This window comes from Pimephales promelas, chromosome 25 (assembly GCF_988280905.1).
Source record: "Pimephales promelas chromosome 25, fPimPro1.hap1.1, whole genome shotgun sequence".
In the NCBI taxonomy this organism is placed as follows: Eukaryota; Metazoa; Chordata; class Actinopteri; order Cypriniformes; family Leuciscidae; genus Pimephales; species Pimephales promelas.
The window spans coordinates 14,974,898-14,998,959 of NC_142793.1; the positions used below are offsets into that span (position 1 = coordinate 14,974,898).

At 36.2% G+C, this 24,062-nt stretch overlaps 1 protein-coding gene across 4 annotated transcripts in view; it reads right to left on the minus strand.

Moving 5' to 3' along the window:
* Positions 1-24,062, minus strand: part of ntrk3a (neurotrophic tyrosine kinase, receptor, type 3a) — a 219,439-nt gene that overhangs the window by 31,718 nt on the left and 163,659 nt on the right. For all 4 annotated transcript variants that reach the window (XM_039647923.2, XM_039647921.2, XM_089127992.1 and 1 more), the window contains exon 12: positions 17,880-18,068. In XM_039647923.2, coding sequence (XP_039503857.2) covers positions 17,880-18,068 — 189 coding nt within the window. The remainder of the gene's footprint in view (positions 1-17,879; positions 18,069-24,062) is intronic.

The window sequence follows — 24,062 nt, forward strand, 5'->3', positions numbered from 1 at the left end:
AACAAAATTTAACAAAAAACAAGAAAGCCAAAAAGTAATGTATCAAAAGATATTGTTTGCCCAGTATTTAACCTAATTAAAAATAACTTGTGCCTTGAGAGCAACACACCCACATTAAACAGATCCCCATGTGACAAGGCCTCATTGTGTTTTGCAAAGATGTCCAAGTGTTATTTTTTCCACAGTCTCTGTTAAAGAGCACATGTGCTATACAAGCGCCCTCAAGATACTATTAATAAAGCATGGGGGTGTGCAGCCATTTGCAAGCAAGGTTAATGTGAGCCTGTCTTCTGCGGTGTCCCTGGTTGCGTGTTTACATCCTTTGCTTACTATCGGGACTGGCTGTCAGAAGAAGGCCCGTTAGGATTGTCGGAGGGGGCCGTGGGATGTGTTCCTGTCAGTGAATGCACACACACCCTACCTCTCCTTGTCCATCAGAAGACAGACTGCAGTGCATAGACACGCCCACTTGACAACCATGTGTCCTACATACACACGACTGTGCCAAATGCTCACTCTCCTTCAAGAACAAATAACAAAGGCCTGCCGTGAAAACGAACATCTCGGATGACTAAATGGAATTAATTACTAAATGAAATTGCCACAAATAAAATATATGAAGAGCTATATATATATATATATATATATTGGACTGCTGGCACATTTGTAATGTAAAATGTAACCTATATGTTATCTAAAATATAGCAGACATTTATGTTATCTATAATATAGCATTTTTCCATGTAAGAAAAAAAAAAAATATATATATATGGCTCATGACTGTTAAAATCCAGGTGGAATGCATGCTCCATGTGGTTATTCGCTGGCACAATACCACATATATCAGGTATGCATTATTATGATAAATATCTTTCCCCAGGTCTTTCCTACAGGGGCATTTTGAATACAACATGGATAGATCTACAGTAAACACCATTTTAAAGGCCCATATGTCAAATGAATAAAAAATAATGAATTACCAGCTTCCTCTGTTCTAATGAGAAGACAATTGTAATGCATATATGAGTATATTGTCTCACACAATAAAAAGGCATCATTGTTTCATATATATATATGACCCCAGAAAAACTGAATATGCTGGAGTTTGTTTTTGGAGGAGCGAGGAGGATTTTTCTTGAAACCCTCTAAAACAACACGCAGGGATGTAGGGGTTGTTTGATTTTCTTTTTTTCTTTTTCTTTTTGGTAGGTTTCTGACCCCAAGGCTCAACTAATCTCTGCCATTCTCCATCTGGGAAACTTGGAGAGCCTTTGGCCACTCAAACTCTCCTCCTCACTGTGCATTAAGACAATATAGAGACACATCCTCTTCCTGGCAGATTCATAACATCTTCAGTTGAGTGGAACTCATTTATTATTACCATGATGATGGAAATGGGGATTTTCAATGCTTTAGCTATTTTCTTACAGCCACTTTCTAATTTGTGAAGCTCAACAATCTTTTGCTGCACATCGCAACGTGATGTGATGGATGATTAAGGGAATTTGGCCTTTTGTTTCCCCATATTTATACTCCTGTGAAGCAAGAAGTCATAGCTAGAAAATTTCATGTTCCTTGGTGTGCTAAAAAAGGTACATATTAATGGGAAAATACTTCAGAGATATTTTACTCATAAAAAATATGAAAGGGGTGCAATATAATTGTGGCCAATGTGTTTTGGAGAAAAACGTTTATTTCATAATGAGATTTCCCCCTCACTCTCAATTCTTTTACTTTAATGAAAGGTTCGATTTTTCCAAATTTTTGAATGAAAGATCAAAAGGACAATCAGTGCAGACCATACGTCAACATCCGCCTTTTTAGGGTACCCTTAAACGTCGGTTACATGGCGATCCCGGGCCGTCATACAACTGACGCTTTATCTTTAACGTCGGTTAGGTGACGGGGTAGGTTTAGGTCTGGGGTAGGGATAGGATCCGATAACGTCATCTAACCGACGTTTAAGGGTACCCTAAAAAGGCGGATGTTGACGTATGGTCAAAAGACGACCCAAGACGTCAGTTATATGACGTGTTGGGATGAGACTGTGCTGGTTGAGCGCGTGAACACAATGGCCAATCACAGACATATATGTTGAGCGCGTGAGCACAATGGCCAATCACAAACATATATGTTGAGCACGTGTTGAGTGTGTGAGCATAATGGCCAATCACAGACATAAATGTTGAGCACGTGTTGAGCGTGTGAACATAATGACCAATCAGAGACATATGTTGAGTGCATGAATGCAATGGTCAACCAGATGTGTTTAAGAATCTGTTCAACAGCGCTCAAAATGCTGGTAGTGTCACATTTTAAACATTTCAGTCCCACCTTAATACAGAAGTCAATGCTTTTGACAACACTAGTTGACAGTATTGGCAGCTATTGTCTTGTCACAAGTATCGCATCACGCTCTGTTGGCATCAAGGCTGTTGAAATATAGCCACACTTTTTTGATCTTTTCCACATCTTTTACATCACAAATTATTTTAATCCAAAATAAAAGTCTGTGTTTACATAATATATTTGTGTGTGCTGTATATAATTATTTTGTATAAATACATGCATGTACAAAGTATATATTTAAGAAAATGTGTTATTCATATATAAAATATTTATATTTATATAATATAGATTATGTATTTATATATATATATATATATATATATATACATATACATATACAGAATTTAAGCGCAAATAATTCTTAAATATATACATGCATGCATAGGGTATTTATATATACAAAATAATTATATACAGCACACACACATACAGCATATTATGTAAACACAGACTTTTATTTTGGATGCGATTAATCGCAATTAATTTTTGCACAGACTAATAGATAAATGTAAAAGCAGGATACTAAAATATCAAATAAATATATCGTAAAATATAAATGTCAAAGCTGGAAGGGGTGGTTGTAAAAAAAATAAAAGACTAAGCAGTTCGAGACTGCATCAGATTCCCGAACGACAATAACAGGGTAAGCAAACATGACAATCACATGAATAAGAGATGAAGCTTAACCGCGAGTACTGGTGTGTGAAAAAGCTTGTTGATGATGTTTATGGAGAGGATGTGCTCAAGAATGAGATTTGAGCTTTGTGGTGGTGCCGTACATATAGGAGAGGTGAAACGTGAGCAATGACAGTCAATTTGCCACTACGAGTTAGTCATTCATGCACTATAAGACTAAGAATAACAGACCAGGCTGGAATGTTTAGAGTGTCTATTGCCATTTGCTACTATTCAATATGGAGCAAAAAAAAAATTGCGAATGAATTCTGCGGCAACAATACAACTCAGTGTTTTATGACACAAAACACACCGCTGAATGTATATTTGAAAAAAAATTATAAAATAAAAATGCCTACAAGATGGGCTGTGATGCTTTTCAAACAAAATAAGAAATCAGGATTTAAAGGAGGGAATAAATTAAATGGCGAAATGCTAACATCAAACTATTATTTTTAGCTCTTTAGTTTATAAGTGTATATTGTTTGACAATTTTAGACAAAAATAGCTTTATTAATGCTTTCTCGTGATCAGAAATACCAATCCAAATCCCAATGTTATAACTCTTACGTTCTGAAGCTTACCATTGAAGATTCATTCATCCCTTGTTGTGTATGCGTGAACGAGCATACTCATACACACACACACACACGTGTCATTTAGACCCAGTGCTCAAAAAAATCAAAACGATCTTGTACCTGGAAGTACATTTGTGTACTGGGGTCTGTGATGGGCTTTTTCAGACGAGCTCTTGAGAGATGAAAAAGCTTGAGCGGTGTCTCCGAAAAATAATGAATGCATTACTATTGAAAACACACCGGGCCAGAAGTCAACAAACTTAATTCAACTAGATTTATATACAAACCAATTTGTGCACCAAACAAGGATAATCCACAGAGCACGCATACCGTTCGATGTTTCGCCCCAGGTAATTGTGATTTAGTACATCGTCTCTCGGGCGACAGACGACGGAGGTCGATGCATAAAAGTTACAGCGTCAAAACAGTGATGTCAGTCACATCCCTACCTTAAGAGCTAGGCCTTTATTTATAGCTTTATTGGGTTAATTAATTAGGTTGCAGTGGCAGCAGGCTAATGACTTTCCTATGCTGCATATTGTGGGAGAACGGACTGGGTAAGGGAAGGATGATGAGGAGACGGGATGAAGGTTATACATTGTTGGCAAATGACCGTTACGCCACTATGTTGCAATTAGAGTGTTTTAATGAGTTGGAGGGGGATGCATTAGCATTTATAGTGTGGTACATGGTATCAACAGGGCAAAACGACACAAGCATGGCTAAAGCTAAAGTTGTTTATATTAGCATGTTTTTTTTTTTTTCAGGGGCATTTGTAGGATTTCAGTCTTAGGAAGGCTTAGCACCTTGAAGTGCGCCATATTTTCCTTAAATGCCCAAAATAATCTTTGTGTTGCACAGAATTAAGAACAACATACAGTACATGTTTGGAATGACAAAAGCATGATGATGTCCATAAAATGTCAATGGGCTCCAAAAACAACCTTGAAATTTAATGGGCTTCAAAACCTTGATCCCATTGACTTTCATTGTATGAAGAAAAAAATGTCGTTCCACAGAAGAAAATGTCGTGCAGATTTGGAAAGACATAAGCAAGAGAAGATAACACAATTATTATTTTTGGAATGCATGATTCTGTTTATAGGGTGCAATATAACATGTATTTGTGGTTTTTCTTTTAAAAAAGTCTTATTTTTCATAAATTTCACCTTTATCGTAAGCCGCGCTCTCCTCTGTCCCCTGAACGAGCGGTTGACTTACTGAGTCTATGAAACCACTCCCTCAGAAACAGGCAGTGGGCTCAGATTGGTTAGTTTGGGCTGGTGTGTTGTGATTGGCTAAACTGTCGCTCACGTTGTCCGGAAGGTTAACGGCCATAACCTTTATAGGCGAAACGTGCCTGCGCTCGGGCCAGATGTACACAATGGTGTCGAACTGCAGTTTATCAGTTTGAGGCAGAATCAGACCGAGAAAGCGACCACACACGGCTCTTACTAAACGTTTCTGAATGATAATTTGCTACATTTTTAACTTTATACACGTTTGTTTAACACAATAGCATCTGACTGGCAACAATAGCAACTGACTTGCTGCTAATGTTATACTAAAACAGCGTTGGCATTAGTTTACGTTCTTGATCAAATCGAAAATAACGGCATAAAGCATATATACATGAAAAAAACATTTAAAACATTAGTGCACAATTCAGGTCCATAATGTTTGTACACGTTTGTCGTAGACACAAAATAGCATAACTAGTAGCCTAGTGGCTATAAAGCCAGCGCTGGCATTTGAAAAAAATAAAATAAAACACAAGCTACGTCTGGAATTATAAATACAAACACATCTAAAATGATGAAGTTTTAGCCTACTTACAGGTTGTGGCCCAACAACTGCTGCCTCTGGTTTTAAAGCTGGAACTGCTTCATGTTTTAGTAACAGTTTCTTGTTGAATCCGGCTTTGAATTCGTGGAGATTCTGGAAGCTGTCTGCCGTAAAATGCGCAGCAGAGAGCTAAATTACGATCGTCATTTTCAGGGACATAATCAAACATAAATTGTATCCATTGTTGACGAAGTACAGCATTCGTGGGAAGCTCGAACACAGAAGACCTGACAGCTGGGTGAACACAACACACTTGACGAGCCGCAGAAATATGGCCATGCCCTTTTTTGCATATTCCGGAGGGAGGGTTGATGCAAATGTATGGGTTAGTGACGTCTAAAACCCAGCTGTAGTCCCAATTGAGTCGTTTTTGTAGGCATTAAACTTCCTGATTTTTAAAAGACTATATCTCTGCTTACACTAAACTTGCAGTGCTGCAACTTTGCAGATACTGTTCATGCACCAACAGCAACATTACACACTATTTAAAATCAAAAAATTGAAATCGCAATCAACTCCCCTTTAAATATTCGTTGTTCCTCAAGACATGTCAATGTTTTTTTTATATATATATACATATATTCAATTTATTTTACTTGTGGAGAATTCACTTTCAAGAAATAAAACATTTTAAATGATGCACTTACAGCTTTTCTCAAATGAACAGCTTGATTTCATGCAAACAATTTTTTTTTTAAATTGTGTACTGTTTATTAAAATAAGGGGTTGACACATTTTACCTCACTACCCACTATTTATGCAATAAAAACTCATATTTATGTGTATTTAAAAACAAACAAAGCAACTTTGCAATTGATGTCGCAGCTGAATGTTGTAACTTTGGCGTCACTTTCACTTTACGTCCAAAAAGACTGCAAATTAACTTTTCCATTTTTAGTAGATTATTTTGTAATAATTATTATGGGAAATCACATAAATCACAAATTTTCAAGGGTCTTAAGATGAAAGACACTGTGCTGAAGTCCCCCCTTTAAAAAAGTCTCGAATTGCCTTTGAAGTAACATTAACGAACTAAACTAAATTCAACATTCATCATGTTTGACAAACACAACTGCAGCCAACTGGATCCAGAACTGATAACGTCATTACTGATGCAACTTAACACATCTGAAAGCCTCAAACTCTCCCAGTCTGCGTAAACATTTCATGCTATGACGACTGGGGCCCGAATGGAAGAGATTAAGACATAGATGGATGAGAGGAAGGGGGCATGACATCTGGAGATGGGGTAGAGCGCTTGGATTCGAGTCAATCTTTTGATATTGATTGCATCTGGGGCAAATTCATTTCCAGCACATGATCTGAGAGCAGAGAGCGGCGATTTCTCGCCGGTGGGATATGGGAGGGTGCGAGGAGGTACCGCCCTATCAATTACCCTGAAGTGTGTGGCTTTTAAACATCGGGATGCTGCCTTAGATGGCCCTAATCATTGTATCCTTTCCTTTGATGATTTGGCATTTGGCTCTGGATGGGATGTTGTTATGGGTTCCTGGCTCCAAGAAAAGAGCATGAGGGAAGGGATGAAGGGAGACACACAAGGGAAGGAGGGAATGTGGAAGAAGATGAAAAGTGAGAGAGAGTGCAGACGGGGTGGACAGTGATGACCTCATCCAGGAGGACAGAGCGACTCGAGTCTCATTCCGATATGGCTATAAAGATCTCATCTGTCATAGTTTCTCTGATCATTAAGCGATTTGAAACTCAGCTGCCTTCGATATCTCCTGCCAGCCCCCAGGACCAAGAGCTTTCTGACAGGTGCTACAGACGGCCAAGTTTACACAGCATTTAGCTCCACAGCAGAAGTTTAATAAACACATTGTGAGCTCTGTGGAGAACAAATAGGTGTCTTTTGGTTATCACAGATTAGCTGTGTCTGAGCAACGCTAGAAAAGCAGTGCAAATTGGTTTCTGAGGGCTTACCGTTTTCAGGAGAGGCGTATGTCTTAAAATGACAGATCAAAAAAAGTCTGCAATTCACACGCTACAAACGTAGAAAACTAACATCTCAAGTCAAACGTAGTGATTAATCGTTTGACAGAACATATATATATATATATATATATATATATATATATTAGTGCTGTCAAACGATTAATCGCGATTAATGCTGTAGTTAACTCGCGATTAATCACATATTTTTATCAATTCAAAATGTCGCTTAATTTATTTTTGTCTCATTATTTTCTCTCATTTTAATGCTCTTATCAACATAGAAAACAGGATCGGCTTGCTTTGTGCAAATGTTTTTTATTGAAAACAACATTGGCATACTGTGTTCAATTTCACACTAACATTTTCACTTGGAGCAAATCATCTCTCAATGTAACTTTCCATCAATAAAAGGCTGAAAGAAATACTGACGAGGTCCTTATATTGATGAGGGGGCGGATTCGCATCATCTGTGTGTGTGTGTGTGTGTGTGTGTGTGTGTGTGTGTGTGTGCCTGGCAATCAAGTGGTATTTCAGACTGGACGTGCTATGATGACGATAGCTCAGTTCAAAATGACAAAACACACAGATCACTTTGGTCTTGCCAATTGAACCATTTGGCAACTTTTAGTAAAGTAACGTTTCCATTCAGAATCTTATTAGCATCCATTTCGGCGTCTCACGCTCGTCATCCACTCAAAACGTAACGTTAACCAACTATTTGGCAGGCTCGCAAGCCCAAACGAGTGTGTGCGGCGTGCCTGTTGTTTTGTTTACGGTCTAGCTAGATCCGCTTGCGCTTTAGTCGACAAAGCAACAAAACGTCCTCGTGTGGCGCAAGCCATTGAAATGAATGGGTTTCATAACGCCGCGTCCTGTTGCAAAACCATATGAAAAAACAACAACAGTTTGATAGGCCAAAAAGACTGTTAATCGCGCGATAAAAAATTGACGCTGTTAAAATGGGTTTGCGTTAACGCCGTTAATAACGCATTTAACTGACAGCCCTAATATACGTATATATATATATATAAACTTGTCAATTTAGTGCTATTTAAAAGAAATGTACATAATGTACATATATATTTATATATATATATATATATATATATATATATATATATATATATATATATATAAAAACTTGTCAATTTCTTGTCTATTTAAAAGAAATGTACATAAACAATGAAAAATAAAAATTATGTTTACACAAACTAAATGAAGACTTATGATACAAAACCCTCTAAGTGTGTCTGACATTTTTCTGACATTTGTCTTAAATTAGCATTTTTATGTTTTTAATTTGACTCTATCAGTGACATTTTGGAATAACTGAATAATAAACTTTTCTTTGCCATTAAAGTGAAATTACTCAACCTAAGCATAGGAGCCTGATAAAAATGCTAATTTAAAAGAAAAATGTCAGACAGACAGATTCAAATGTACAATCTTATAGATTTGTGCATCTAATGTCCATAGTCCACTTGCATTAGAGTCTTAAATACATTCATTGAATGCAAATATCGTATTCCATGTGGATGACTCAGGCCTGCCATAAGTACAATACTGCCATTTGAAACAGCCCAGAGAAGCAGTTAAAAAGATAAAAACGTGAGGCCTCTCCAAACATCATGCAAAATGACTACCCTTGACTCAAGCAAAAGAGCCTAGCGCACTGGAAATCTGTTCCTTCAATGCTCGCATTCCATCATTCCTGCTGCACAGTGCTCTCCCATTACCAAAACAGGCTCTCCGTTAATGTCCTGCAAGAAATCTAAAGCTATCATCTAATACAAACTGACAGATGATAAAAATACAGATTCATTAAAACGCCAGCACCGGAGCGCCAGGAGGCAGAGCCAGGGCTGAAGGAATAATAGGACCTCGGGCAGATATGTATCTGTCATTAGGCCAGCAGAACAGTCCAGAGTCTCACCCCCTTCAACGCTCCCTAATAAGGATTAATTTCCTGCGGTGGTTACACCTGCAGCTAATGGGACAAGGCCGACCGCAAGGTGCGCACCATCAGCACGCTTGTTGTCAGCCAAAGCTCCCCATGGTTCACGGGAGAAGGTCATCCGTCTTTCAGACGCGTTTGATTCCTTAAAGAGGGGAGCGTCAGAGAGGAAAATATTAATAAAGTGCTGTGATTTAAAAATCATTTGATATGCATGCCGTTTTTAGAGAGCCCTGTTAACTCGTGTCAAATATCGATGTGCTAAAAGGAAAGGCTGTGATATGGCGGGAACCATAATGCGATTTACTTAAGCACAACATTTACCAAGATCAACACCTATTTAAATCAACCAATCAGATTTTAGGTCTAGGTTTAGAGTTTATCCTGTAGATACTGTTCAAAAGTTTGGGGTCAGTTTTTTTTTAGACGTAACTTTGCTATGATACAGAATATCCACAGTTTCGCAGATATTTTATTTCATAATAAAAATTTATTTTTTATCCATTTTTTTCGGTTAGCTCTGTTAGTTGATGTCGTTGCACAGAAAGAATGTTGTGACAGTTGGTCAGTGTGGTTTAGTCCCGCCCCTCCTCCACTGTGATTGGATGGTTAGGTAAGAAGTGACAGTGATGAATGCTGTGTTTTATCCAAAGTTGAACATTTTTCAACTCTCGGCGACCAGTAAAAAAAGTTGAACGCTCAGCGCCTCGTTACGCTCATGCCGTTTAAAAACTGCGGCGCTCCCATTGAAAACAATTGAAAACATACGCCAGGTGCGTGGAAAAACGCTTTGGTGGACACACAGCCTAAGATTTCTTATCTTATGCTCACCAAGGCTGGCTTTATTTGACCAAAAACAGCAACATTGAAATATTATTTACATTTAAATAACTGTTTTTGTTTGTAATAAACTATAAAACGTAAAAACGTGTATATAAATAAAAAATGTAATGCATTCCTGTGAGGAGAAAGTTTAATTTTTTGCTGCTTTCAGTGTCACATGATCCTTCAGAAATCATTGTAGCCTAATATGTTGATTTTGTGATAAAGAAACATTTCATAGTATTAGCAATGTTCAAAACAGTTGCGCTCATTAATATTATTATGGAAATGTGATGTTTTTTCCAGTAATCTTCAATGGATATAAAGTTCAAGAAATAGCAATTATTTTAAATAGAAATCTTTTGGAATACTATAATGTCTATGTCCTAATTTAATGTATCCATGCTTAACAAAATAATTAATTTCTTCCTTTTTATATACAAGAACTGACACCAAGCTTTTGGAATTGTAGTGTATATATAGGCTATACTAAGATTATTGCCTTTCATTGGATAAAACAATTGAAACTCTCTTCAAAATATCTTCTTCCACCGTAAAGACATCATAAAAGTGAAATCTATTTACAGCTATATCCTAATTCACAATGCTCAAAGAATAAAAACGTATTCATCTCTATAAACAGCATTTATTGCATCCTCAGAGCTGTTATTGAATCTATTGCTAGGGTGCATCATGCTATTTCTACTGTAACAACACAGTATTGCTTCCAAGATAGACACTATTCTTTGTCCACCATGATTTATAATTCTATAAAGGTAAACCTCAGCCTCTGGATGTGAACAAGCCCAAGGTTTATCATTCTTTTCGGTGTCTGGAGCACACAAGCAGAGAAAATAAGGACATATCTTTCAGTGCATTGTGTTTGTATTGAAGTTGCTTGAAGTAAATAAGTTTCTAAAAGGCCCTCAAGAGTGCCGTTATACTCAGGCACTTTGTCAATTTCAGACTGAAATGGTTTCTTTCTAAACTTTCCGAACTTCTTTCATGGAAACAAGTGGAAGAAATAGTTTCTGGTATACCTCACTTATGTCACTTTGGTAGAAACAATACAGTGGTGCTGGTTTAACACAGTTTAGCACTTGCTGACTGAGGTCAACACTTAACTGGATGTTGCTTGACATTTTTCAGTCTAAATGGTTGGAGATAAATGTCCCATGCTGATATATGCTTGAGAGCTGTCTTATGGGCTGAAATATGCATCCCAGTAAAATGAGATGGAATGCAATTGGGGCATGAGTTTTTCTCACTGTTTTATAGCTAATTCTGGCTGTTCTTACATGCAGATCCAATTGATTTCATGGGAAAATTACAAAATGGCTCCTGTTAAGCAACTGAACTCTACTTTTTGGTTTTTAGTTTTACTTAAAAACACAAATCACTTGATACGGAAGCAAAACCGGTTGGGAAAACCAATGGTGGGGATTTACTGCAAAAAAAAATCAGCTGAGATGAAATAAGCAAAGTCAGTCTATGCAAAATTAGTCCACAAAGAGCTTCGCTTTGAACCTCTCTGCACCAAAATGACAGCGGCAAAGGGTCTGTAACACTTTATAGCAACTCTTATCTTGCCAGAAAACCGAAGAGAAAGATCATCATCATCTTCAATGCTGTTTGAAAGAAAGGTGCTCTGTCAAAACAGATAAGGCTGTTCTTTTCTCTTTTCTTGGTTTCAGATAATAAAAGCAATCCTTTATCATAAAAAAATATCAAAAAGAAGAATGAAAAACATATATCCTTTAGCCCTTGAATGTTCCATCCCATGTAACAAAATATTTATTTTTCATTGTATTTTATATGTTATCATGTGAAAAAATGGTTCATCGCTCCACATGTATCTCAATGCTTTCAGTAGAGATCTTTGTGCCTTGTGACAAAAACTGCCTCTAGCTAATGTAAAGACTATATTCTTCAGTACTCAAAGTTTGTATTTTCAAATGTGCTGTGGAATTCTAGGGTCCTTTAATGGGTAATTGGGGTGGAATGAGTTCGCTGCTAAAATGTCAGAAGGTTCCAGGTTGAAGTCTAGAGAGAGATGATTACAGGGAAGAGACTTGGGTAATTGACGGCCATTGAACAAAGGGATCACTGCTTCCACAGAGTTTGGCCAACACTGCTACAGGCCTTGCCTGTAATAATGAAGCTGTGTGTTTTTGTTCGTACTGTAGCCAATGTATATATCTCAATACTTTAATAGCCCTGTTGACCTGACAAGTAGTCAAATGGTTTAACCTAAAGCAGATCTTCCTCTAAATTACTTCATTTAAAGTTCAAGTTAAATATAAGCGTAATAATACTAATATACAACGCATTCTCACCCCAAGGCGTCACCTTTGACCATGCTTCAATATTTGACGTTTTAGGCGCCTTTTAGCGTCACTTACATGACGCGATCCTACGGCGTCATCTGACTGACGCTAAAGGGCGCCTAAAGCGTCAGATATTGAAGCATGTCCAAATGCTTCCCAAGGCGTCAGTTAAGTGACGCATTGGGGGTGAGAATGGGCTGTAATATACCAACTTTCCGATTACACTTTTGTTATTCAAGACCAAGGGGATGTCTACACGACACCGTTTTCAATAAAAAAGTTTTTATGCGCTTGGGCTGTTCGCTTACACGATAACGCAGTTTTACGGGGGCTGAAAACGCACTTTTGAAAACGATAGCGTTATCGTCTCCATGTAAACTACATAAACCCGAAATTTGTGAAAACGGTGGCATCATGCGCATGCATATAACGTCTATAGGTGTGTAGTGTTTCCTCACTAAGTGAGATCGCCAACTACTGGTCTGGAAGATGAATACAGCATTTTTAGTCACTTAATTGTTACATTTTAAAGGCGTAGCTTAATTAATAATGACGTCATTTTTTGTTGCTATTCTCAGTTACGGCTCAGTTCAACCCCTTGCATGTGAAAATGAAGTGGTACTGGAAATAAATAATAATAATAATAAAGAAAAAGATTTTTTTCACGTTTGCTATTAATCTATTACATTTCACACTCTCAAAACCCTTGCTGTAAACACCCACAAACACAAGCCTGGCAGATTATAAATCAGTCATTTTGCCATTAAAGATTCATGCAGTTCATAAAGCATAACTCTGGGTGTTTATATATACATATGTTTTTCCACACTAAATATGATTTTCCAGGCTTAGCCTGTGCATCGAATGGAGTATCTTTCAAGAGGGGTTTAAAGAAACAGGGCCACTCATTATTTTGAGAACCATCTGCTAGTCAGGGTTACAGACTGCAGAAGGATCTATTTCCTCTCCTACTCGATGATCTCCTGTAGCTGCGTTTGAACTTGAAACATTTTTGTTATCAGCCCAGCTTCTTAACCACTACGCTACCACAACAAAACATTGAGAAGAGGGAATTAATCTAATTAAATTAAACATTTCATGGTCTACCAACTAAACAACACTGGCTCCAAAGTCACCATCCACAGCTAGTCATGCCTCATTCCCTCCACGTCCTCCACTCTCCAAGTACAAAATGACAAATCAAGCAGCTTTACAACCCATCCATGTGCTTCTCAATAGCCACCAGGCACTGTTTGATTGTGTATCAGCTTCATGGAGCAGCGGATATTGGCTTTGTTTGCCTACGGCTTAGTCGTTTTTCATCTGGGTCCGTTTTTTTCCATTTGGTATCCGAGTTCACTGAAATGTGTACAATTAGGATCCCAGGAAAGACTAATAAACAAATTTGACAAATTGCCAGTGCTAGTAGAATTAATATACAAAATGAAAGAAATAAATCCAATTTACAATCCGCTTGTCCCATGTTAAAAAACTAAAAATCAACATATACAGAAAAGTTAGTAAAATCACATAAACATACTCACATATATACATATAAAATCACATATACACACATATATATTTCCTATTTGTTAAATGGAAAAACATTTTTAAATAAGTTTGAGTTTTCCTACATCTTGAAATAAATGGGAGTCATCTTTGCAGGATGAACAAATCATGTTTTGGTCATCACATTAAAAATAACATTTAAATATATATAAAAGTTTTGAAGTGCTGGAAAAAGATGTGTAAAGCACTTGAAAGTATTTCACTATTCCAGCCAAACTGGTTCCAGTTAGTGTTACTATATTAAATCCATGGTGAATGTTGCTGCCGGTCTGTGGACGTAAAGTGCAGTAGTTAATTCACGGCACAATGTTTCTCCTGGTTTCCACATCAGCGCTGTTTGATCTAATAGAGATCTACGGTTAATAACGGAAAAATGTGAATGCTTCTCACTAGCACATAATGCACACATAAAACACATAATGAGTAGCGCAGTTTCGTTCCGCTTTCAGTATGCTTGCCATTTGATGTTGCGCAACCTTGTGGTGGCCGCGCCAACGCAAATTTTGACGGCAGGAAAAATGGTCCAAGGAATCGTTCAGTTTGTATGCGTACCGAACCGGAAGCCTCGAACCGAAACGGTTCAATACGAATACATGTACCGTTACAACTTTATATATATATATATATATATAGAGAGAGAGAGAGAGAGAGAGAGAGAGAGAGAGAGAGAGAGAGAGAGAGAGAGAGAGAGAGAGAGAGAGAGAAATAATTACAGAAACTATTTGCAATAAGGTTTTCCCAGATTTAAATATATATATATATATATATATATATATATATATATATAGAGAGAGAGAGAGAGAGAGAGAGAGAGAGAGAGAGAGAGAATGAAAGATTCATGATTCGGACATGACATTGACACCTTATGCAATCAGCTGTATTGTTATTGCTTTGGCTGAGATGAATTAAATTAATCTTCCTGGTCGCCTCCAGGTGCTTCAAAAGCATTATCCTGCATGCGTTGCATTTCTCTACCCACAAACAAATCTAATTTATTTAATTATTAGGCAACAAAGCAGCACAATATGACTGATGATATTCCATTGGTTTTGGGGGTTCAAAACAGGCTGGAGAATCAGAATTGCATCTTTAGAGGCCTGTGAAATTAAGCTGATTTAACAAAGCTTGCTTAGTTCGGGATTGTCTCCACATTGGAGATAAAATGGGCAAATCAGAGGTACACAGTGCCCGCCCTCCCCTCCCCCCATGCACACCACTGAGAATCCAATTTTGGCTCGATTTGGAAGTCATGGAACCGCTCATAGGAAGTACATAGAGAAGAGAAAGGAGAGAAGAGATGCATTGAGGGAATACAGTCTGCCAGCTTCGGAATAATGTAAAATCCTAAAGACAGATAATTCACAGATTAGTCCGGATCAAGGCCGTGTGGAAGAGAAAACCCATCAGTGCCCCAAAAGGACTAGTGTGAATCCTTTTCTCAGGTGGAAATCTGAAGGTTTGCCAATTGTGCAAGATATTAAAATTACCATATGAATATGGAGTCTTTTTCATTCTGGTTAAAGCAGATTAAAATCCATTTGGGAAACTAATCATCAAATTTCACAGCAAATATATATATATTTTTTTTATTTAAAAAATATTTACATACAAATGTTTTAAATATGTATTATCTTATAGATAACTATATTAGATTTAGAATATATATATATATATATATGTATATATATATATATATATATATATATATATATATATATACACAATAACTTTATTTTTCAAAATAGCATTACATAGTTCAAAATACTCAAAAAAAAACAAAAAAACATTCACTCCCTTTATGTGGCTGAAATCCGTCTGAGAAAACACAAATTCTTCTTAAATGTGAAGTTATGGAATCAATTTCACACCTTTGTTTCCTACTTCAATCTGTAAGGCACATGAGGGAATTTGCAGCCAACCTAAATTTAAACCAGAGTTCAATTTACTCTGGATATATGAATATGATGAAAATATGATGAGTCCTGCTAAGATTTACGCACTCCCTGAGCACACTAAAAATTTAGGCAAGGACAGAGACACCACAAATCACAGTCAATGTCGGTGTCACTCACTGTAATATGTACGCTTTCATAAGCTTTAAAAATGGCAGCAGTCTTCAGACTTTAATTGAATCAGTTCTGTTTGGAATGGCACTCAAGGGGGTAATGAAGAGCTTGGGATTGTCCGACACCTTCTGTGTGGAACAAAGTCGAATTACGAAAAATGTGTGTTGGTAGGCAGCAGGAATGGGGATTGTGAGTATGCAGTGAAAAAATGTGTATTCAAGTTTTACAGAAATGGCAACATTATAGATCCATGATTGAAATTATTCAATTCATGATTCATCAATTTACTCATTCACCAATTAATTGATTCACTGATTCTTTAGCAGAATGGCCCGTTCACACCAAGAACATTAACAAGAGCTATATAGATACAATTAGTTTTGGTATAGGATTTGAGCTTTGTGACATGGTGCATTATCCTGCTGGAAGTAGCCATCAGAGGATGGGTACATGGTGATTATTATATTGATAATTATAATTACAATTTAGATAATTATATTGTTTTAAATCATCACCACCACAACAACAACAACAACGATAATGACAGTATAACACTGGAATCACTTTCAAAATAACCAAAATTCCAGCTGATGAAAGATAAAAACTAGGGCTGGACAACGATAATCACGATTAATCGCATCCAAAATAAAAGTTTGTGTTTACATAATATGTGTGTGTGTAGTGTGTATAATTATTTTGTATGTATAAATACACATACATGCATGTATATATTTAAGACAAATGTGTTCTTAATATATTAAATATTTATTTATACACATGATATTAATTATGTATATATATATATATATATATATATATACATGCAAATATTTCTTAAATATATACATGCATGTGTGTGTATTTATATATAAAAAATAATTATAAACACAACACACACATATATTATGTAAACACAAACTTTTATTTTGGATGCGATTAATCGCGATTAATCGTTGCCCAGCCCTAATAAAAACATTGACAACCAATCAGAATCCATCTGACTTTAAAGAGACCAGGCATTTAAATCAGCAGTGGACAAAACTTCAGTGTGTGCTTGAGCTAAACAGAAAGCTATCGCACGTTGGTGTGGGCGCTAATATTGTTATCATGGTAATACTTAACAATAAGGTTCATTAGTTAACAACATTAGTTAGCATGAACTAAGAATGAACAATACTTCTTTAGCCTTTATTAATCTTCGTTAATATTAATTTCAACATTTACTAATACGTTATTAAAATCAAAGGTTGTAATTGTTAACATTGGTTAATGCATTCATGTGATGAAAAAAACAATGAAAAGCTGTATTTTTTATTAATTAACATTAACAAAGATAAATAAATACAAAATACAAATGTATTGTTCATTGTTAGTGTATTTTATTTAATACATTAACTAATGAACCTTATCGTAAAGTGTCACTGTTATCATTATAGTTGTTAACAGTATGAACAGACCTAAACAAAGCACAGTAACAATGCATGTCGAACATGACAAAATGAACGAATTGCGGTTCAGTAATTGAATCTGAATAATTCAGTAACCAGTAATTTTAGTTTGACCAGAAATTGGCTCATTTGTTTGGGAATCAAACTGCACTGCTTGTCCCGTATGTTTCATGGAATTTTCAAAGAATGCAAACTCAAGGAACAGAACTACAATAAAAAATTGGAAACATGGTGTCCATTTGGTACTCAACAAGTACTCACAAAAAATACATTGGTGTCCATTTGGTACTCACAAGTGGTGGGCTTGTTGCAGTTGTGCCCGTGCCGGAAATACTGTGGGTTCTCGATCACTGGGATACGGGTCATACCGATCACCACAGCGTCTGGCCCAGCGTCCAGGGTACACGGGGTTATGATGCCGTGATTGACGTGATGGAGGGGGCTGGCGGAGTCTTCTTCACCGCTGATCACAGCCACGGGTCCTGCAGAGAGAAAAAGAGAGCCATCACACAAAATGACATTGGTTGCTTAATGGAAAATGAATGCAGCGTAATACGTCTGAGAGGGAAAAGCGGGCAGGCTCATTTGTCAGAATAAACGTTATCTCTTAGAGCTGCGACTGGCCTCTGAGCTCTTCTCTGTCATTTGGTCACACATTAACCGCCTCGGCTAAATTCAACTCCAGAAGCCTCGGCTGCCGTGGCCCCGGGCCGCGATAAATACCGACTCCCCAAGTTTCCCAAAGTACCATCATCGGCTCATTTAGTAGCGTCAACAAAAATACGCCCACATTCAGTTTTGGGCCTCCAAGCTGCCAATAAATAAATGACAGGCCTAGACAATGGAGAAGGCCTGACGGGAGCCAATATGAGAGGGTTTCAGAACAGCTGACTAAACCCAATAGGGTCATTCCATCATTGTTCCTGATAAATTCAATTAAAATACATTCATTATTTATTGTTTAAATACAAACAATTTTGTATATCTTTAAATTTGTATTTACACCAAGTTCACGTTTTGATACATTCTATACTTTCAGAAAATTTTGGTTTGGTTTCACACTGCAATTATGCGAGCGCACTAAAGAACTTTACGTGACATCATTTATGTGGGCTGCATCTTGACATTGATTGGTTTAGTAAATGGACGGGCGTCTGACGACAGCGTGTTGCCAATTCGCCGGGTAAATTTGACAACATGAGCGAATAGATCAATATCGTTGCAACTTGTTATTTTTATGGCATAATTACCTGCAGCACCAACTATACACAAGGCTAGTTCAAATTCGCCAAATGAACGTCCTCGTCGCGCGAACATTTTATCGTTGCTGACAGGAAAGGAGATTCTTATTCTGTCATCAGACCATACTTCAATTAAAAACCTCATTTCCTCATCTCCCCATGTGCTACCACGGCTCTTTTTTCGGCTTTTTGGGAACCACCAGTGGTCCAGGGGAGGTTTCACACTTGTAATTTTGATTCGGACCAAACTGAAAAGTCCGAAAGTCCGGACCAAACAAGGTAGGTGTGAAAGGGCCCTAAGTTGTTGTATAAATATTTAATATAGACCATTTCACAAGATGTAAACAACACTGGTCCAGAAGCACTTCCTGTTTCAGTTTGTAACTGTTTTCTTTATTTCACATGTAAAGAAAACATCTTAAAGATGTTTGTTTAACTTTTTGATTCAGTTTTAAATGTTCTGTTGATTGTATTTTATCCCAGCTTTTATGTAGTGTTAAAAAACTGAAACAGGAAGTGCTTCTGGACCAGTGTTGTTTACATCTTGTGAAATGGTCTATAGCAGACTGTTGAGGTATGAATTAGTAAGCAAACATTTGAATATTTGAATGTTCGACAACATAATAAATTATAAGAACATAAAGAAACACTCAGGGTGTCATTCAAGGCTTTTTCTAAGAGAGTTTCAGGGTCGAACTGAAGATTCACAGGGCTTTTAGCTCATAAGGTCAGGATCTTGACACAAGGCCAATGAGTGAATTGGATTTAGACAGAAAGTTGATATTTTTGTAGGTCATAGTACTCAAAGAAAGCTTAATGTTACAAATAAGCATTGCTGCTTCAGTGATAGAGACACAAAAACTCATTCTTATGAAAAAAACATGTAGAATATGCATTAGAGTTGTTTTTCCCCCTGAGAGATTTTACCCTCCTTTGGAAGGTATCATGACAGGAAGACAGCCGGTAAAGTAAGACAAAAACAAGTAAACAAATATATAAATGAGCTGAATATTTTGAAATATCTTCTTCACTAATTTGAATGACTGTTTTATTACAAGTCGCCATTAAGGTTTAATTTGGAATTTAGTTGAACTGCAAAATGAAAAAGACTTTTATCTGATCTTATTCTGCTCTTTGTGAACTTCAATCAGAAATCCAAATGTAATGAGCAGCCGCAATCACATTTCTGGCTATAAATTGAGATTATTTTGAGACAATAACAGTGGTCTGCTGTGACATATTTAAGTGGAAATCTTGGGGAAAAGTCTTAATTAGTTTTAGCCTTTAAGACAGGAGGAGACGTTCAGTGTCAAATGACCCCTGCAGCTAATTGGGTCATTAAAATACTTTTCTTTTCTTTAATTGGAAAGTCTAAAAAGCCCCAAAAGAACCATTCAAATAATTGTTGTAAATACTAAAAGTCTTAGCGAGGTGAAAAAGGAACTAACACGATTACTCATGTTCTTTCAAACCATCACCCTGTTAATAGTCATATGGTCATTATTATTATTAATATCATTATTATTCAATAGCTTCAATATTATTCAATAGTTATACCTTCATTGTATCCTCAAAATAAATAGATGTTTTTAATAGCCTAGTTTCCGCTTCTGTGCATTAGTAATATTACATATTAAGCCTAAAACTAAAAGCACTCCTTAAAATCAATCTTTGGTATATCTTCTAGGTTATACTTAGAGATGCGCAAGGTCAAATGCAGCTGTTAATGCGCTTCAAAATAAATACATAAAGCATATCAAATGGCACTTTCAAAATCCTATTATACAGCTGGCACGGTGAATTGAAGATCGCATTCACTCGCTGTTGCCTTTTGGCATTTTGAGTTAGAAACTTCATCAATAAAGTGCTGGAAGCAATTTAGGAGGCCGAACTGAAAATGGGTAGCTTCCTCCTGTCGTCATCATCTCCATTAACCTAGACAACTGTGTTTTATCCATACGTTTATCCATTTATTTTAAAGGACATCCATCTCTGTCTGACAAAATGACAAAACAATTCATTATTATTGTAACTATTCCAAAGGATCCGTTTTCAGAAATCATAGAAATAACATACATATATATACATATATATATATATATATATATATATATATACAGTATATAATAAGCGAATGTATAATCAAGCTGCTTTAAGTGTACTTTGAGTTCTCTGCTGGGACTGAGCACTACATGAAATGCTTAAAAAAACACATTTCAGTGATGAATTATGTTTTTATTCCTTCTTCCCGTACAATGAAAGCCTCAAGGCCAATATTATTTAAGTGCCTACAAGGAGACATTATTTGATCTTTTTTTTCTATTTATGCATCGGAAGAACAAAGTCAGTTTAATAAGATTGTGAAATTGGTAGAAGAGAACCAGCAAAACCTCCATAAAGACAGTTTCTATGGGGTGGGAGGGACTAGAATGTAACTGGAGGTGCCTGGAATTAGATTGCTAATGACATCATTTTAAGAAATAATGTTACATTTTGGTATGTTCCTCAAACGTATTAAATGCAGAAGAGAACTTCCATTTCCATTTATATTAATTATATGGAAAAGAGCAGCCTGGACATTTTCCTAAACATTTCTTTTTGTGTTTCACTAAAAAAAAAAAAGATGCAGGTTTGAAACTACATGAGAAAACAACAATAATCACTTTAAATCTGAATATAAAAAAAATAAAAAAAATGCTTGTCTTTTCTTCTTTTTTTTCTACGCAGATGATGTGCTCCCCTTTCTGGGCTGATTATCATACTGAATTCCACTTACAAGAAGTTCTCACACAGTTGTTAATTAGTGCTGAAAATGACTGCGGTAATCCTGCATGAGGACATGCATAACACATGCAAACTCGCACACAAATTATCCCCTTGCTGTATGTAGCACAGCAACTTCACACAGTTTGTGCCATATGAGTGACAGTACTGCATGGTAGACGCGTGTATTGTAACCCAGAATTACATTGAACTCACTCTTTCTCATCGCAATGATTTTTCCGAAGTGTGATAATAGTGGAGCTGTCTATCACATCTAAATGAGGCAGGAGGGAAATATATATATATAGCCATTATAGCCAAATATATATATATATATAGCCAACCCAGCCATTGGGTTACATTTTTAAATTACATTTTTAACCCAATGGCTGGGTTTGTCCATATTTTACCCAAAATTGGGTTAAAACAACCCAGCATTTTTTAGAGTGTATATATATATATATATATATATATATATATATATATATATATATATATATATATATTAATAATATATATTAACTCAACGAAATACAGGCTGATGGTCGACCTGCTCGGCATTGCTGCCTGACGCACCTCCACCAGTGCCTTTTATGCAGGTGTACTCCACCTCTTTGGCATAAAATGGGTCATCAGCTGGGGACCCCCAGTCATTGATGTTTAATAATATTTTTAATAATAATAATAATACAATAGTCCTATTTTTATGTTTAATTTTATTTTTAATTTGTATTATTAGTGAATATATGCATTGAGATAATATTATATTATTGATATGACAATAATATAATAAAATATTATTATTAAATTATTCATAATAATTAAATTACAATTTTCATTAATGATGTCATATTTGATCATACAATTATTTTATTAATTTTATTATATTAATGCTAGTTTTAATTACACTATTATTACACTATATACACTATTTAATTACAGTATTAATAACACATTAATAATAATTTATTAGAAATATATTGTAATATTATATATTAATTATTATGTAATATTATTTTATATAATACATATACACTTTAACATATATCATATATATATATATATGCACGAATGCTGGGTTGTTTCAATTAAAAAAAATCAAGTTGAATAAGTTGGGTTAAAATTTTAAATTACATTTTTAACCCAACATTTGGGTTTGTCCATATTTGACCCAAATTTGAGTTATATATATATATATATATATATATATATATATATATATATATATATATATATATATATAATACATTATTTTAATAACTTAGCTTAATTTCTTTATTTTCGAACTATGACAAAGTGTAAAATTTAACTTTATATTTGTGATTTAAAACCCAACTTGTAATTTTTATTTTTAATTTTTTCAAAAAGAAAACAATCAACACTAAATGAACAAAAAGTGAAAGGGTTCTGAGGAGAATACATTTTTGTAATTGGGTTTTGGAACAGGGCAAAAACAATATAAATCAGGTTTATCTTCATACTCAGGTTTCTGATATGATCACAGATTTATTTTGGAGTGTTTTCAAATGCAAAACGCATAGTTAGCCAAACATTGGTTATCATGCCAAATCCAGAAGGAAACACGGTTTATCATGACTGAGAATCAAACTGCACGCAGTTAGAAACGGGTATAATCAAAACTGATCTCTCTGCTCTTTTTTCGAACCTATACTTTTAAACACGCACACACCTGCTGGGACCGATTCTGTGCAAAAGGTGACAGGGACGATTGATCCTGTTCATAAAGGCATCTGAACCCTAGCTGAAAGCCATTTGGAGTTGATGTTGCTTCCTTTGATGTGGAAAGTCCACTAAGCAGTGTATCTCAGGTAGCAGTAAAAGATAAAACAGGCACTATCCATGCCCAATTCTCTCTTATGGCAATTGTGCGCTGATTGCAATGCAAAGCAACCATGGAAGACCAGCACGAATAAATTACTCACATTACTTCCTCTGATCTCACCAATGTGCACTGAAGTGTCTCCTTGACATCAAACCACCTCATTGGAGAGAGAGAGACGGAGAGAGAGAGAGGGGTACAGACATGGGCAAAGGGATGATTCATACTTTCCTTAGCATATGAGCCTGATTGGAAGCGGTAGAGCTGGAAAATCAGCCATATAAAAACACAAGACACTTCCTATGGCCGTAATTGCACTGTCCCTTCTCCTCGTTCCTGTGCTAACCACTGTGATGGCCTGAAGTCGGATGCTTTTCTTGTTTTCCCGATCTGCGAATTGCCCAGATATATCTGTGATGCCCCTTGGTGTCAGCGGCAATGACAAAACTCTTTTGTTGGGTAAACAGAGAATATGAACACAGTGAATCGGCTCCCCGGTGTTCTGATTGCCTGCAAGGCAGACAACATCAATGCAGTCTTCATCTCGCCACTTTTCTCTATGAAAACCCTCTTCAAAATTGCATCTCGGTGAGCATGCCTGGACTCAACAGTTATTTACACAAAATATCCTC